The 14,732-nt window shown below is 39.6% G+C and overlaps 1 protein-coding gene across 1 annotated transcript in view; it reads left to right on the top strand.

The window, feature by feature from the left end:
- Positions 1-258: 258 nt before the first annotated feature.
- LOC114478908 (myosin light chain kinase 2, skeletal/cardiac muscle-like) overlaps positions 259-14,732 on the top strand; it is a 30,173-nt gene continuing 15,699 nt past the window's right edge. The window contains exon 1 of the mRNA XM_028472265.1: positions 259-484. Coding sequence (XP_028328066.1) covers positions 335-484 — 150 coding nt within the window. The 5' untranslated portion in view covers positions 259-334. The remainder of the gene's footprint in view (positions 485-14,732) is intronic.

Genomic DNA, 14,732 nt, shown 5'->3' with positions numbered 1-14,732 from the left:
GTTAGCATTGTTTTCAAAACACAGTAATATAGACTGGGTAAAACACTTTTTCTAATGGTGAGTGTGAGACAGATCTTGTCTATCAGAGACCGGCCGCTGGCACCTGTCCTTTTTTTGTCATGAGGACACACTGCCCGTCCTCTGGCTCTGAGCGATGATTGGAGTAGGAAAGCCCAGTGAATTAACAGAGGCTGGGAGGATGGTGGAGTATTAATGTTTGGGCTGTTCTCACCACAAGGAGGTTCTGGCATCTGCTCTACTTGAGAAACTTCTCTCTAAGCTCCAAGAGGCCCACTGTAGTTAAAGATAGGCAGAGTGTACCTCAGGCTGAGGGATGAGGAGTAAAAAGAAAGCCCCGGAGAAATTTGTAGCAGTCTGGGACATCTGGCCTGTCAACAGCATGTGTCAGGTTGTTTCCTACCTCTGGCACAGGCTGTGTGATTTACTCTGCTACACCAGGAGGCAGAGAGCATCTACAACCCAGGTAACTACTATGTTGTATATATTTCACTTCAATTACAAAAACTCTGGATGAAAGATCAATTCTTTAACAGTTACAGGGTCCTTTAAGTTGTTGAATTACTTAATATGTAGAGTTTAACAGCCACATGCGTAACTTTGTCTGTTTCAGAGGATAGAGATTTACTTCATTTCTTTTCTTAAACAACTGCTGAATTAATCACTTGGCCTTTCATGTTATCCTATAATAACTGCTTTTGTTTTCTTTGATGTAGTAGTTTTATTGGTTTATATATATATATATATATATATATATATATATATATATATATATATATATATATATGATATATATGATAGCAGTTATAAACTAGGCAAAACCTGTATTAGCAAGGCGAATACGTATTTGGCAATTGAAAATTTGTTGACAAGTTTGGTCTTTTTACTAATTAAATTGAAAGTAATAATGCAGGAAAAACAGAAGACTGACCTTGACCTTAAATATGACCTTGAGTGAAGGTCAATGTCACACATTGAAAGCAAATGTTGTTCAATGGTACCAGTCTGAGCACTATATCTCAATTTGTGGCCAAATTATAGGGAAAAAAGTAATTTTTTGTTTTCGTTTGTGACGTCATGAACTTTGACCCCATCAATCTTTTTACTGGTAGGTCGTACAGCTTACGTCCAATTAAATAAAATACTCAACTTGATATGAGCTATTCATAAATGTAAGTAAATAATCCATGAAAAACAGAAGACTGACCTTGACCTTAAATATGACCTTGAGTGAAGTTTGTCACCGCAAATTTGCGGTTGACCTCATTTGGAGACATGATTTATGCTCTTGTTGAATGATTGAGTCCAGTCAAAGCTTGATGATTTTATAAAAACGGATTTATTATAAAACTAAATGAAAAAGAGTACAAAAAAGGAGAGTGTCCCATCCTGTATTGCAGCCCTATTCAATTAGTGGCCCGCAGGCCACATGCGGCCCGAAAGCAACCCTCAAGTGGCCCAAAGGCAACTGGAGCTGTACTACAATGAAGCAGACTTGCACAGCTCAGGAAAGAGCCACAGAAGCTTCCCTTCGTGTATCATGGATCTTGGCAAAGAAAAAGAGGCCGTTCACAGACTCAGAAACTGTGAAGTGACTGCATGTTGGCTGTCGTGGACGAAGTCTTAACCGGTGATAAAGTTAAGAAGAGTGTGACATCTGCTATCAAACAGGTACCCCTGTCTGACACTTCCAACATTCGCAGGGTTGACATTCTCACCACAGATGTCTTTGAGATGCTGCTAAAAGAGCTCAGAAAAGCTGATAATATGGCTGTAGCAGTAGACGAGTCTACAGATAGAACTGACACAGCCCAGCTTTGCATGTATGTCTGTTTTCAAAGAGGAACTGCTGGACTTGTTGCCATTAGATGGACAAACAACAGGTGAGATACTATTTGAAAAAATATCATTTTTTGAAGATAATGATCTGGACATGAAGCGCGTGTGCATGCTTGTTACGGATGGGGCTCCATCCATGGCTGGAAAAGTTAGCGGTTTGGTTGCACGTTGGTCCGCTGTTGCGCCTCAGATGACAACCCTGCATTGTATTGTGCATCAGACTGTATTGTGCTCAAAACTGAGCAATCATTTTAAAAAGACAATGGACAATGTGATGGCTATAAATAAACTTTATTCGCTCAACATCGAGCCTCCAACATTGCTTATTTCGCCAGCTGTTGTCGGAGATGTCTGCGGAGCACTAGGACCTATTGTTGCACAACGACGTAAGGTGGCTCTCCAAAGGCAAAGCACTGGAGCGTTTCTGTGATCTCAAGGAGGAGATAACGGCTTTCCTCCTCCGCAGCAAGTTAAAAAGAGCAGAGACATACTTAACTCAAATATTGGATGACAACTTCATAGCTGATGTGTGCTTTCTGTGTGACATATTTAGGCATCTTAATGATCTAAATATGAGATTGCAAGGTAGGGATAAAACTGTCATTGATCTTGTTAAACAGATGGGTGCCTTCCAAGTAAAACTGGACATTTTTACAACTGACTTAAGCACTGGGAGAATGCTGCATTTCCCCACACTACGCAAATGCATCTCATCCACCTTGCAAATCACTGACGCGATGACAGGTTTCATTGCACGGTTGAAAGAGAACTTCACCAGTCGACTCGATAGGCTTGTTCTGCCCACAGATGTAATGAGCTTTGCCCAAAACCCCTTCACTGCTGCAACACACCAGGACTTATCCACCAAAGCAAAGCAAGTGCTCCCCTCTATTGATGAGGGGAAATTCATACTCGAGCTTGTGGCTATGCAGTCATCCCGAGCCATGGCTCACAAGCGTCACAGCAATGGACCAGCAAGGTTCTGGTGTAATGTCAATGTACACCAGTTCCCTATTATTAAGAAAGTTGCAGTCCGCTTGCTCAGTATGTTTGGATCAACATACACATGTGAATCAAGCTTTTCACACATGAACATGATAAAAAACAGCTATCGTTGCTCTCTGACTGACAGTACTCTTAACCACTGCCTTCGGATTGCATTGACATCTTATGAGCCAAACATCCATGCTCTTGTTCAAAACAAGAGGTGTCATTTCTCCCACTAGAAAAATCCACTAGGGAAGTGTTACACTCACATCTACATAAGTTGAGATGTAATGCCTAATGTTAAGTGCAATAAAGTAGTGTGCTATAGCAGGAACAAAATGTAGTTTTATGTATTTATGTGACTATTTTCTTTTAACTCATTATTTCACTTAGTTGCACTTTTTTATGCACATTGATGTCAGCTTTATTTCATTTCAATGGGATAGTAACTGTGTCACCGTGCCCACTATTTATTTTTTGATTATATGCACTCAGAATGTAACTCAGATGAGACCAAATATGGACAGGGACAAACTCTGTTTTTTGTTATTTCAAGAGAAGAAAAATACCTCGTTCTGAAAAGTTGCTGAGTTGCTTTTTTTGCACTTTCAGATGTGACCAAATCCAAAAATGTCATTTCTAATCTGCACTTTGTTTTTATGTTCACATGCACCTTAACATGTGCTTGTATTGTATTGTATCAAAATGTGTTTTGATTTTATGTGTTTGAAATGTAAAATTGAAAGACACCATATTTCAGCACAGGTTTAGTTAAGCACTGCTCATCTGTTGTGTTTATGTCCTTTTGGATGTGGCAATACGTTAATAAACATCCAGTGTGTTCGTTATCTTTTCTATTTGTGTTTATTTTAAATGGTTAACTTTGCTCACTGTCTGCTAAAAATGTCCGGGGCCAGCTCATATCCTTAGTTTGAAAATCCGGCCCGAGTCAATTTTTAATTGAATAGCCCTGCTGTATAGGAAGGGCAAGCAGCCAGGTACAAAGCAGGATGGTCAAAAGAGTCTTGTCCACGGCTCAGGATATGCAGGACCAACTAACAGTTTCACAACTTAAGCTTTATACAGATATGAGGAAAAAAGTCCCAACCCTGAAGTGAGGAAAAGGAGGGGGTCAGATGCCCAACAGTGGAGACGTTGGAGAACGTGTATGTTATGAGGAAGGCTGGCGCCACTGATATCTGTCCTTGATAGTGTGTGTGCATGTATATCTGCATGTGAGTTTGAGTTTGGCCTTCAGCAGAGACTGTGTGTTGCTGGCACTGTGGATACCTTACAATCTGTACTGCTATTCTGTTCAAAAGTGCAAAGAGTAACACCTTGACCTTGACCTTTCCAAAAAAGGTCGACTACACATTCTTGACATTGCCTCTGTGAGATCACGTACGTGTCAATAGTGCTGCATCAATAGCCTAGGAGGAGGTCCACAACAAAGGAGTTGCGTAAGAAAAACAATAAAAACTCCTACGATAACAATGTATTTAACAAGAAATTAGAGCGGTGGAAAGAAAGTTGGCAACAATACATATGGAAACTACTTGTTGGACACAGTTTTTTGCATTATGAATTAATTACCTTTAGTACCTTCAACCACCACACACACACGCACACACGCACACACACACACACACACACACACACACACACACACACACACACACACACACACACACACAAATCCTAATGTTACAGGTATTGGTTCATGTATGCAAGAACACACCCAATAAAAAAGTTATAAAAGAGAAAAAAATTAGAGAGTATTTAACATCGATAAAAAGAAAGCAGAGAAAGAAACAACCAGTAAGTTTAATGAACAAGTAGATTGACAAAGATTGCTTCGTGATTGCTAGGTGGTTGCGTCAAATCATTTTGTCAATCATCAGGCATCGGAACGACATTACACCATGGTTAGCTGTGCACGTGGCAGTAAAAGTGGCACATACATGTGAAAAAACACTGGAATATGAGTGCTGTGTTGTGGGACTGTTGATCTTAGTTTCATGAAAAGCTGTGTGACATTTATGACAAAGTAGTAGTCATTCAGTAGGGTAGTCAGTTTGATCCTTGTGTTATAATAATCTCTAGACTAAAAACTGATTCTAACAATAAATACTTAATCCTTTTTGTTTAGAAATATAATATGTATAATTTATGTTGCTTGTTTTGCAGTTTCTTACATTTTGTTTTAAAAAAAGATTTATTATTTATAATTATAATACTTTTTCCCCATTTTTTGTGTTTTTGTTTCCTAAAACTAAAATAAATGGTCAAAGACAAAGATATTCAGATTCTTCTGTAAGGTTATCTCAATTTGGCTGTGATGCAAAGGGATGCCACCTAAAATCTTGTCTCAGACGCAAACTTGCTTAGGTTCAAACTCGGCACTGGCTAAATGTTACATTTAATGAGATTAGTTTCACACGGGGTGGATTATTGGTTAAACGTTGGATTGAATCTCATTATTGTGATGAAACTCAAGCTTAGTGATCAGCTCGCACAAGTTTTTTTGATATGTTGGAGATGAGTGGGAGAGTGTGGAGGGATTATCAGAGCAGGCCAGGGCATCAGAAAGATATACTGTAGTGAACTCTAGTGGCAAAACATGGTATAACAACAACGATATTCCTCATCTTTTTTTTTCAATTCTATTTTGCTTAAACGATGAGTTTTCCAACTATAGGCTTATTGTACTATTTATACTGCCACCTATTTACATTAATGGGTACATCATTTACAAGTCACTGCAGTTATCCAAAGAATATAATAATTGTATAAATAATTTCAATGACACATTTATATATGACATTTGTTTAAAACAACATACCTAATGATCTCTCATGAAACTGTGCAACAGTCCATTGGTTGGAAATGACTGCCATAATTTCAATTTCAATATAGAAAGGTTGTTTTCAGCTCTCGTTTTGATTTCAGTATTTATGTAGTTAAGGTTCTGTTTTTATTGCAAATTGCTTATAACAGTCATCATGTCTTTAGCTCTCATACATCTTGTGTTCTTCACTGCATTTGAGTATATAACCATCCTGTAGTTATCGCTAATGCTGTGATAATACACGTCAGAGACAACCTGAAACCCTCCGGGCATGTTTCCATTCCTTTTTTGGTATCACATAGATGCACACTGACATTTACTGTGCAAGCTCCACATGTATGTGACTAATCTTTCTTTGCATTCCGTCACTAACTCTGGTCCCTGCATGGTGCTGTCCCCTCAACGTAAAGCACATCATGTATTTCATGGCTTGATATTGATAATAATACTTCATGCAGGGATATTGCTCTCAAAAAACGTTGGGTGTTTGATATTTTTCCTGATTCGGATTGATTGGTTTGGTCAGATTTTAGCACCAGTGTTAATTTTGAAAGCAAATTTTGATTTAGTTTTAGTCATTGTCTTTTGATTCAAATACAATGAAGTCTTAGTCAACTAGACTATTTCAATAGTAGTCTAGTTTTATTGACTAAATCTGTTACAGATAACATAACATAAAGCATATGAGTTTATGAAAAAAAAAATTAAAAAAAGATTGAATTAGCATTGGCCAACCTGATATGGTATAATAATAATAATAATAATAATAATAATAATAATGATAATGATAATGATAATGATAATGATAATAATAATAATAATAATAATAATAATAATAATAATAATAATAATAAAAAATAATAACAATAATAATAATAATAATAATAATAATAATAATAATAGCATTTATCAAAACAAAAGTCACATGTTCAAAACTCTTAAAGCTGCTATCCGGAGTTTCTGAGAAACGTCTCGATGTCCCGCCCTAAACAGCCTCACTTCTCCTCATTTTTACCTGTTTGCTGTTGTGACGCGCGGCCTTATTTCCGTGTACAGTTCCACATTCACTTTGATTGACAGTCTCAAAAACAGGAGGTCGAAGCCTATTGGCTGGGCGATGAATGACCAGCGGCAGTAGACCATAAGTAAAAGACTAGTGAGGTATTTTTTCACATTTCAAAATAATTTTTCTCAGAAACTCCAGATATCAGCTTTAACACAGCCTGCAAAGTAGAAGTCCATGTGGCCTAAACTGTGAATCACTTTTCATTGCTTTCACACAAAATGCATTCAGTGACCACAGTCACCAAAATTCATGAACTTTTTTCTCAGTCACTAGTTCACCTGCAAAACACTAAACTTTTACAGCACATTTTCCAATTCTACCACACTTTGTTCACACAACTGAGTGTAGTTGAGTGGACTTTCTCTGTAACCATGTGATAAAACATGGACTTTCTCTGTACCATGTGATAAAACATGGACTCTCTCTGTACCATGTGATAAAACATGGACTCTCTCTGTACCATGTGATAAAACATGGACTCTCTCTGTAACCATGTGATAAAACATGGACTCTCTCTGTACCATGTGATAAAACATGGACTCTCTCTGTAACCATGTGATAAAACATGGACTCTCTCTGTACCATGTGATAAAACATGGACTCTCTTTTAGAGAAGCTGGTTTAAGGTTGCATCAATTTTGAGAATTTTCCAGCAAAACAACAGTTATTGTAAGACATCCATCCCACAATTACTGTGTTCAGCCAGATTTCACAAAATAAAGTAATATATGTTTTTACATCAGCTGAAAGTTTTTCGAAATATATTGATTATAGTATTTTGTGTTTTATAGTACTGTACTCTATAATTAGGATGCATAGGGACTCTGAGATAATTTTTTTTGTTTACAGTAATGTGTTTGTGCAAAGATCTTATTTTGTAATAAAATACGTATTTATCTGACAAAAATTATTCCAGGTCCAGGTCCAGGTCCAGGCGGAGACCCTGGTCCCAGACCCCATCGGTGCAGCATGGTTCAGCCGCGGCTTGCTGGGCTGACACAGAAGGTTGCTTCACTCGCTGGAGGCAGCTGACATGCCAGCGTGAACCATCGGTCACACTGAAGGTGGCTGGCCCCAGTTGTGCTGTGATCTGTGTTGGTGCAGACCAGACCCGTTGGAGTGGTCGCCCTAGAAGCGAACGCCACTGGACTGCGCCAACCGCAGTGTTGGAGGCGTCGCAGGTCATGAACGTGGGGCTCTCAAGGTCAAAGTGGGCAAGTACATGTGGGGAGGTCAGCTGAGACTTGAGCCGGCAAACTGCAGCAGAGCATGCAGGAGACCAGGCCCAGGGTGCATCTTGCTTCAGGAGGGCACGCAGTGGCGCAGTAGTGTCAGAATAGAAGAGAAGGAAACGTAAGTAATATGCAGTCATCCCCAGAAACGATGATAGTTGCACCGGGCAAGAGGGTTCAGGCAGGTGCAGGACTTCAGGCCCTCAGTGGTCAGGTGGAATCCCTGGAATCCCACAAACTCAATTACCGAAGCTGCAAAGATGCACTTCTCCCCATTCAGCGTAAGGTTGTGACCGGCGAACACATCCAGCACAAATTTGAAGGAAGTGCACGACAGGCTGATAAGTGAAACAGCACTGATCAGCTGATTTGTCGCTGTTTTAAAAGCAGAAAAAAACCTCAATTTTCAGCTCGTGTGCAGCATTAGCTTTAGCAGCTAACTCTGCATTTTTGCCTTGGAGAATGATACTTTCCGCAAAAAATCTTTCAAGGAATCAACGTTCCAACGGGAAAAATAATCTAAATCTCTGTCAGACTCGCTGTCAGCCATTCCGAGTTCATCCCTCTTGATCTTTGACTTCATGTACAAGAACTGAACGAGAGCGAGATTTCCGAGAGTGTGAAAAGGCTAATACCGCTCTATTCACTTTTCTCTCAATCCAACCTACTCACCACAGATTGTAGAGCCCACAGGTGCTAGTTTTTTTTTATAAAATGGGCGGGGCTAACAGTGCTTGTTTGTAATGCAAGATGACATGATCTTGTTCTCAGCCAATAGCAAAAATCAACTTTAATAGCCAGATTTTAACCCAGTCACTCTGACATTTTACAACAAAATATGCCAAATTGAAATACTTTAACTAAAATGTTGAGAGTTGGACCAGAGTCCACGGTAGCCACTTTGCTGTTCAGACAGGTGAGGAGGGGGAGGGGGGGGGGGGGGGGGATTCCTCCTCCTTCTTTGCCACCACCAGATTAGAGATCCAGGGCGAGGCATTGACTCGTTTGATGATGCCGGCATCCAGCAGTTTCTGCAGCTCGCCAGTGACATCATCACGCAACGTGAGGGGCAGCCTATGCAGAGGTTGGATGACAGTTTTCACGGCTGGGTCGATGAGCAGTTGGTGGTTCATACCCAAATACATTTGTATTCAGCTGAAAAGTGGTTTTGGGGTTTAGTTACTCATTATATCTAATTAGTTATTCACTTGTATCGATACAATCAATTGATTACCTTTTAAAACTATTTTAGATTGATTAATGTCATCCGGAAGGCCAATTTTCCGAGCACAGATGTAGTTGGATCGTAGAAATATAAATCAATTCATCAATCTAATGGATGAATCGTTACACCTTTAGTAATGACTGTTACAGTGTAATCATGGTATAGATTACTGCTACTTACTCCAAAACACTGAATTAATTAGAACTAAGGAATAGTTTACATGCTACTACTTTCAGTCATTGCAACACACATGTTTGTTTCATTGTGAGTTTACTGTATATCTAAATCAGCATACTGCTCTTTGACATGCTTTTGTATTGTAAAGGAAAGTAAACCAAAAAGACTGCCAAAGTGATGCAGCGTAATGCTATCTCACGAAAACAAGGGAGAAGTTCTGAGGAGACTTCTCTAACATTAGCACGAGGATTTAGGTTTCCAGAAAGAAGGTTAGCTGGAGCTGGCAGGCTGAGCTCTGTGTGAGGAGGTGGGTGAAGTGACTGGATAGTAGCCACAGCACATGCCGGTGCTTTCCAGGACATTGTGTCCTCTAGAAGGGAGGTCGGACTGCAGTGTTACAGTCACCTTTACCTAATGAAGAAGGCCATGAAGGCCACAGTACTGAAAGGTTTAACCTACCACAAAAGCTAGTTGATATAAGATGAATAAAGTTATGCATAAAGGAAATCTGAAGTGTCTTATTTTAGGCAAATTAGCTACATCAAAATGTTGTTCTTGATAGAAAAAGTTAGTGTAATATCAGCAATATGTTTGAGGTGCTTTTTTTTTATTGAGCCATGACCTCATTTAGAGGTCATGGCTTTTTAAAAAAAAAATATGTCTGCTTTGTTTATTCCCTATTGGGGACACCACATCAAGTCATTCCAACGATAGACTTGGAATTGAACCTGGGTGCTGGAATTTTCAGGTGCAGGACAGATAGTAGTGAAGTGTTCACATTTTCATCTAAAAAAAAACCAAACACAAATCAACAACATGCACTTCCTAAATTCCTGTGGTATTTCGGAGCACCTGTGTGCTCAGTAGACAATGGTCCCTATTTTGAGCAGCACAGTGCAGCCTGCACAGCGCACCCAGAGGTCAAGTTGTGTAAATATTCATGGTTTGGACAGAAGGTGTGTTCTCCCTGGAGAAGAGGCAGGATACTTTCATTATTCAGGGCCATGGTTAGTAGGGATGAGCAAGTACAGCATTATCTGTATCTGTATCTGTTAACCATATGAATTATCTGAATCTGTACTCGAAGTGGGTGGGACCTAACCAGGAAGTGGGTTGGGTTGTCTTGAAGTGGGCGGGGCATTAACAGGTGTGTTATTTTAAATAAGCAATAAGCCTTTTTCACACTGGAACTGTACATACATGACCTGGGTCATAGGTCGAGAAGGATATAAACGTAAACAAGCTCATTTACTCTTTTGATATTTCCAACCTAACAGCGTTTGTAATTTGATTCCAGAGATCTTTAGTGTTTTAATAGTGTTCATATTATTAATATTACGCATATTCAGACTCAAGGAGAGACAAGGGCTTTCCGCTGAAGCCACTTTTGGCCAATGTGAGCACTTTTATAAACCGATGGGAGCAGCTCAGCAGCAGTATTGAAGCAAGGCAGTCCCCTCCTTTCCACACAGGTGACACCTGGTGAACAATTATTATTATTATTATATATATATATTATATTATTATTGTTAGTTTCTTATTTTTCAATGCGCTTATCAAAATATGAAATTCATAATAAGAAATAAAAAACCCAACAAGATCCACATGAACAAGCATTTAGCCATCTCACAAAATCAACATCCTTAACACCATAAAAGAAACATAAACAATTATTTAATATAGCCTCCATACTCTCCCAACAAGATATATCTCATGACACGGCAGCACATCCGTTGTTTGTATTGGAAACACAGAAACACGGAGAAAATGTCAACAACAACAACTCAGAACAGCCTCAGTGAGGAGCATCCACAAAGTCAATCCTTCCTTTTGTCCCAGTCACTGTGAAAAGTATGAAACATTTTCTGACCTTACCTTTGCTGAAGGTCTGGTAGCTCAGGTGTTGGTCTACCATCTTTTAAAAGTTGTCATTTTTCCTCAGAAAAAAGTTTCTCTATCGTCTCTAGCGCTGTCATCCTGCCTGTAGTGTTATCCCGCCCACTAGCTAGAGAACGTAGCAGCAGCAGTCAGGTGATATCAATTCACTAATGCACTCTAAAGGTATGTATAGCATTTAGCATAGCACGGTTACGTCCAAAGGCAGCTCTCTATGCTGCCTTTGGATGTAAATGGTTGTCATCTTGGGGACCTGACTGTGCATGCGCAAACACGTAAAAACCACGCAATGGAAACAGAGGCAACGTGCCTTTGGGAGGGGGCGTGGCCTCCCTCTACCTTTCAGCGGAGTGAGATATTCACCCTTGGGTAGGCACTGCCTACCTTGCCTACCCTGATGGCACGTCACTGCTAACCAGGTCCATTATTATTTTTTATTAAGCTATTATTTTAATTAAATGTACAAATTTGAAGGAAGCGCACAAGATGTAAACTAAACAAACTGATTAGTGAAACCGCACTGATCAGCTGATTGGTCACTGTTTAAAAAGCAGGAAAAATCAAAGTTTTAAGCTTGTGTACAACATTAGCTTTAGCAGCAAACTCGGCATTTCTGACTTGGAGACCGATATCACGTTTCCCGCAAAAATATTTCAAGGAATCAATGCTCTAACGGTAAAAATAAAATAAAATCTAGAAATAAATCTCTGTCAGACTTGTTGTCAGGCAAGGCGAGTTTATCCCTCTTGAACTCACGCACAGTAACTGAACAAGAGCGAGATTCCTGAGAGTGTGAAAAGGCTTATTAATATGGGTTGATCAGAAATTGTTATATTTTTTGCTGATTTGAGTTTTAATTTGCAACAATTAATTCAACATATGCGGTTACACAATTATGAAGTAAAATGTAATAAACAAGAGTTTTCATACTCAACATAACTTTCTTTTTTGTAATTTTTTTTGGCTCTTTTTTATTTTATTTCCACACCAGGTGTGTGTGTGTGTGTGTGTGTGTGTGTGTGTGTGTGTGTGAGAGAGAGAGAGAGAGAGAGAGAGAGAGAGAGAGAGAGAAGCTTAATGTGTCTTGTATTATTATTTATACCACTACAACCTTTACTTTTTTATGAAATACAGCAAGAAAGTGTTAGACACTCAGTGCGTGAAGTAAAAAAACTGGTTAGAGCCAGCTTGACGGTTTAAAAAAAAAAAGAATGTGAGTGTGCGTGCGTGTGTGTAGCTTCATTTATTTGTAATATTTATACCACTACTACCTTTATTTTTTAGTGAAATACAGCAAGAAAGTGTCACATACTCAGTTAGGTCCCTGACGGTTAAAAAAAGAAAAAGAAAAAAATAACCGACAGGCAGAGACATAACGCGCTCTACCAAGCTCCACGTCTGAACGAACCCACGTTAACGAGAACTCTACTAATTAATAAGTAAGTACAAACCGAAGTAAAAACAAACCTGAAGCTGAAGAAACCCTAAACATTAACGGAAAAGACCTGCAAACCTGAGTGACTGAGCAGAGACAGAGTTGTTGTGTGTGTGTGTGTCAGTGAGCAGAGCATGTGTGTGTGTGTAGGGAGTGAGATTCGTCTGCAGAAAGCAGACACAGTCAGCGCCAATGAGGATTTTCATTCAATCGGAGCACAGATATTGACTTGTATTACTTGTATACAACTCGTACTCGGCAAAAGTGCTTTATCCATTCTGGATACTCGTTTCAGCCGAGTATCCAGGTCAACCCTAATGGTAAGATTAATATGCCTGACAGAGGAGGGGAGAAAGGGAGCCGGCGGTGTTCCACAGTAGAAGCTCATTTAGCCATCGCACAAGGACAAACACGGCGACAAAAAGTGCTCATCATCTGTGTGCTCTCTGAGGGCAGATCTGTGGTGTGTTCTCTCAGTGCAGTGTGGGTTGTCAGTTTATGTGCGTGAGGCTTGAGGGCGTCTGTCTGAATTGGTGTTGCTTGTCTGCGCAACCCGAGGGCTGGTGGTGCCCGTAATGTTGAAAATAAACAATAAGTACTCCTTTACGTTGTTTTTTTTTTAACATCTACAACAGTGCAAGTAGCAAAGCACTACTCTGAGAAATCAGGTGCTGTGATCAAACGCAGTACAAAGGTGCGCTTTAGGTCACCGAAATAAGTGCCATAATCTTTAAATCTGCTGTCACATTAATCACAGTACAGGGCTGGGTTTTCTCTACCGCTGCCTTAGCTGAAGGTGCAACAGAGGACAGGCAACAGCTTTCATGGCACTGTTAATCTTTTAGCTTTAGTTTCACTGTTAAGTATGAGTGCTATAAACTTGATCTAAGATTTATGTAGGAGACATGTTAGCCTAAACGTCTGTTTAAATCCCCTGCAGTGTTTAATACTTCTTCTCCACAGCCTTGCAACTTCACACGCTAAAGGTCTTGAAAATAGTCTTGTTGCAGAAAATAATTCTTTCACAGCCAGTCTGTCTAATGCACACTGTTGATCAGTAACATTGCCTGTCTGTGCCCCTTGTCTTTACAAAACATTCCGTGAATGACCTATGTTGTCTGTCATTCATGAGCTTCCAAAGACAGGTGTAAGTATCAGTTTTTCTCCCGAGTGATTGATGCCAGGTTTCTTTCCAATCTGTGTCCTCTTCATCAGAGTTGCTTGCTCACGCAGTCTCTACTTTTACTGGAGTGACTCCACAACAAAATATAAATACAGGGTTAAAAAAATAATCAGCTGGCCGACATGCTGGTGTTAGTCCCACCAGTGTTGGGAGGTCTCTGAAGGCTTTCAAACATGGTTTGTGTGTCTTGTCAAGTCATGTGATCGGATAGGTAGAGGTCCTCCCTTGCTTCACCTTACCCTCGTTTGACCGTCTATTCACATCCCTCCTCCTTGTTCTCAACTTATGATTCTGGGTTTGAGTTTCACCTCTAAGACAAGTTGTTCTAAGGTCACTGTGACTCCTTTCTGCAATACAGGATAGCTTGTAAATATAGTTTAGACAAGATTCCTATTTTTAAGCTTAATGAATGTATGATAAATTAGTCACGAAGGCTGATTCTCTCGGTTCTGAGTTAATGTTTTGGTTTTTAACTGGCACTATGTAAATGATCCACGTCACTCTTCTCTGTGCTTAGTTGGATGGCTAAACATCTCACTCCTGCCTTGTCTATTTGCAACAGCAAGTTTTTGATGTCTCTCCTAACTGAGTGGAAGTTAGACACACAGAGGTGATAAAGAGGGAACCAGCATTGCTTCATGGTTCTCATTCAGAATAAAGAAGCACATGCAGCTGTGCCAAATAACTAAGCAGCCGTGTCTTTTTCAGCCTCTTCACTTCAGGGTTATAGATCTTTCAACATTTCATTCAACTTCTATATCAGGCTTAGTTTTGAAATAAGTTATTGTGGTTTAACTGCCCTCCCACCTTTTTAGACTACATTAAA

The sequence above is a fragment of the Gouania willdenowi genome, chromosome 17, assembly GCF_900634775.1.
Source record: "Gouania willdenowi chromosome 17, fGouWil2.1, whole genome shotgun sequence".
In the NCBI taxonomy this organism is placed as follows: domain Eukaryota; kingdom Metazoa; phylum Chordata; class Actinopteri; order Blenniiformes; family Gobiesocidae; genus Gouania; species Gouania willdenowi.
Note: the sequence above shows the minus strand (reverse complement) of the source record. Positions and strands in the feature narration are given on the sequence as shown.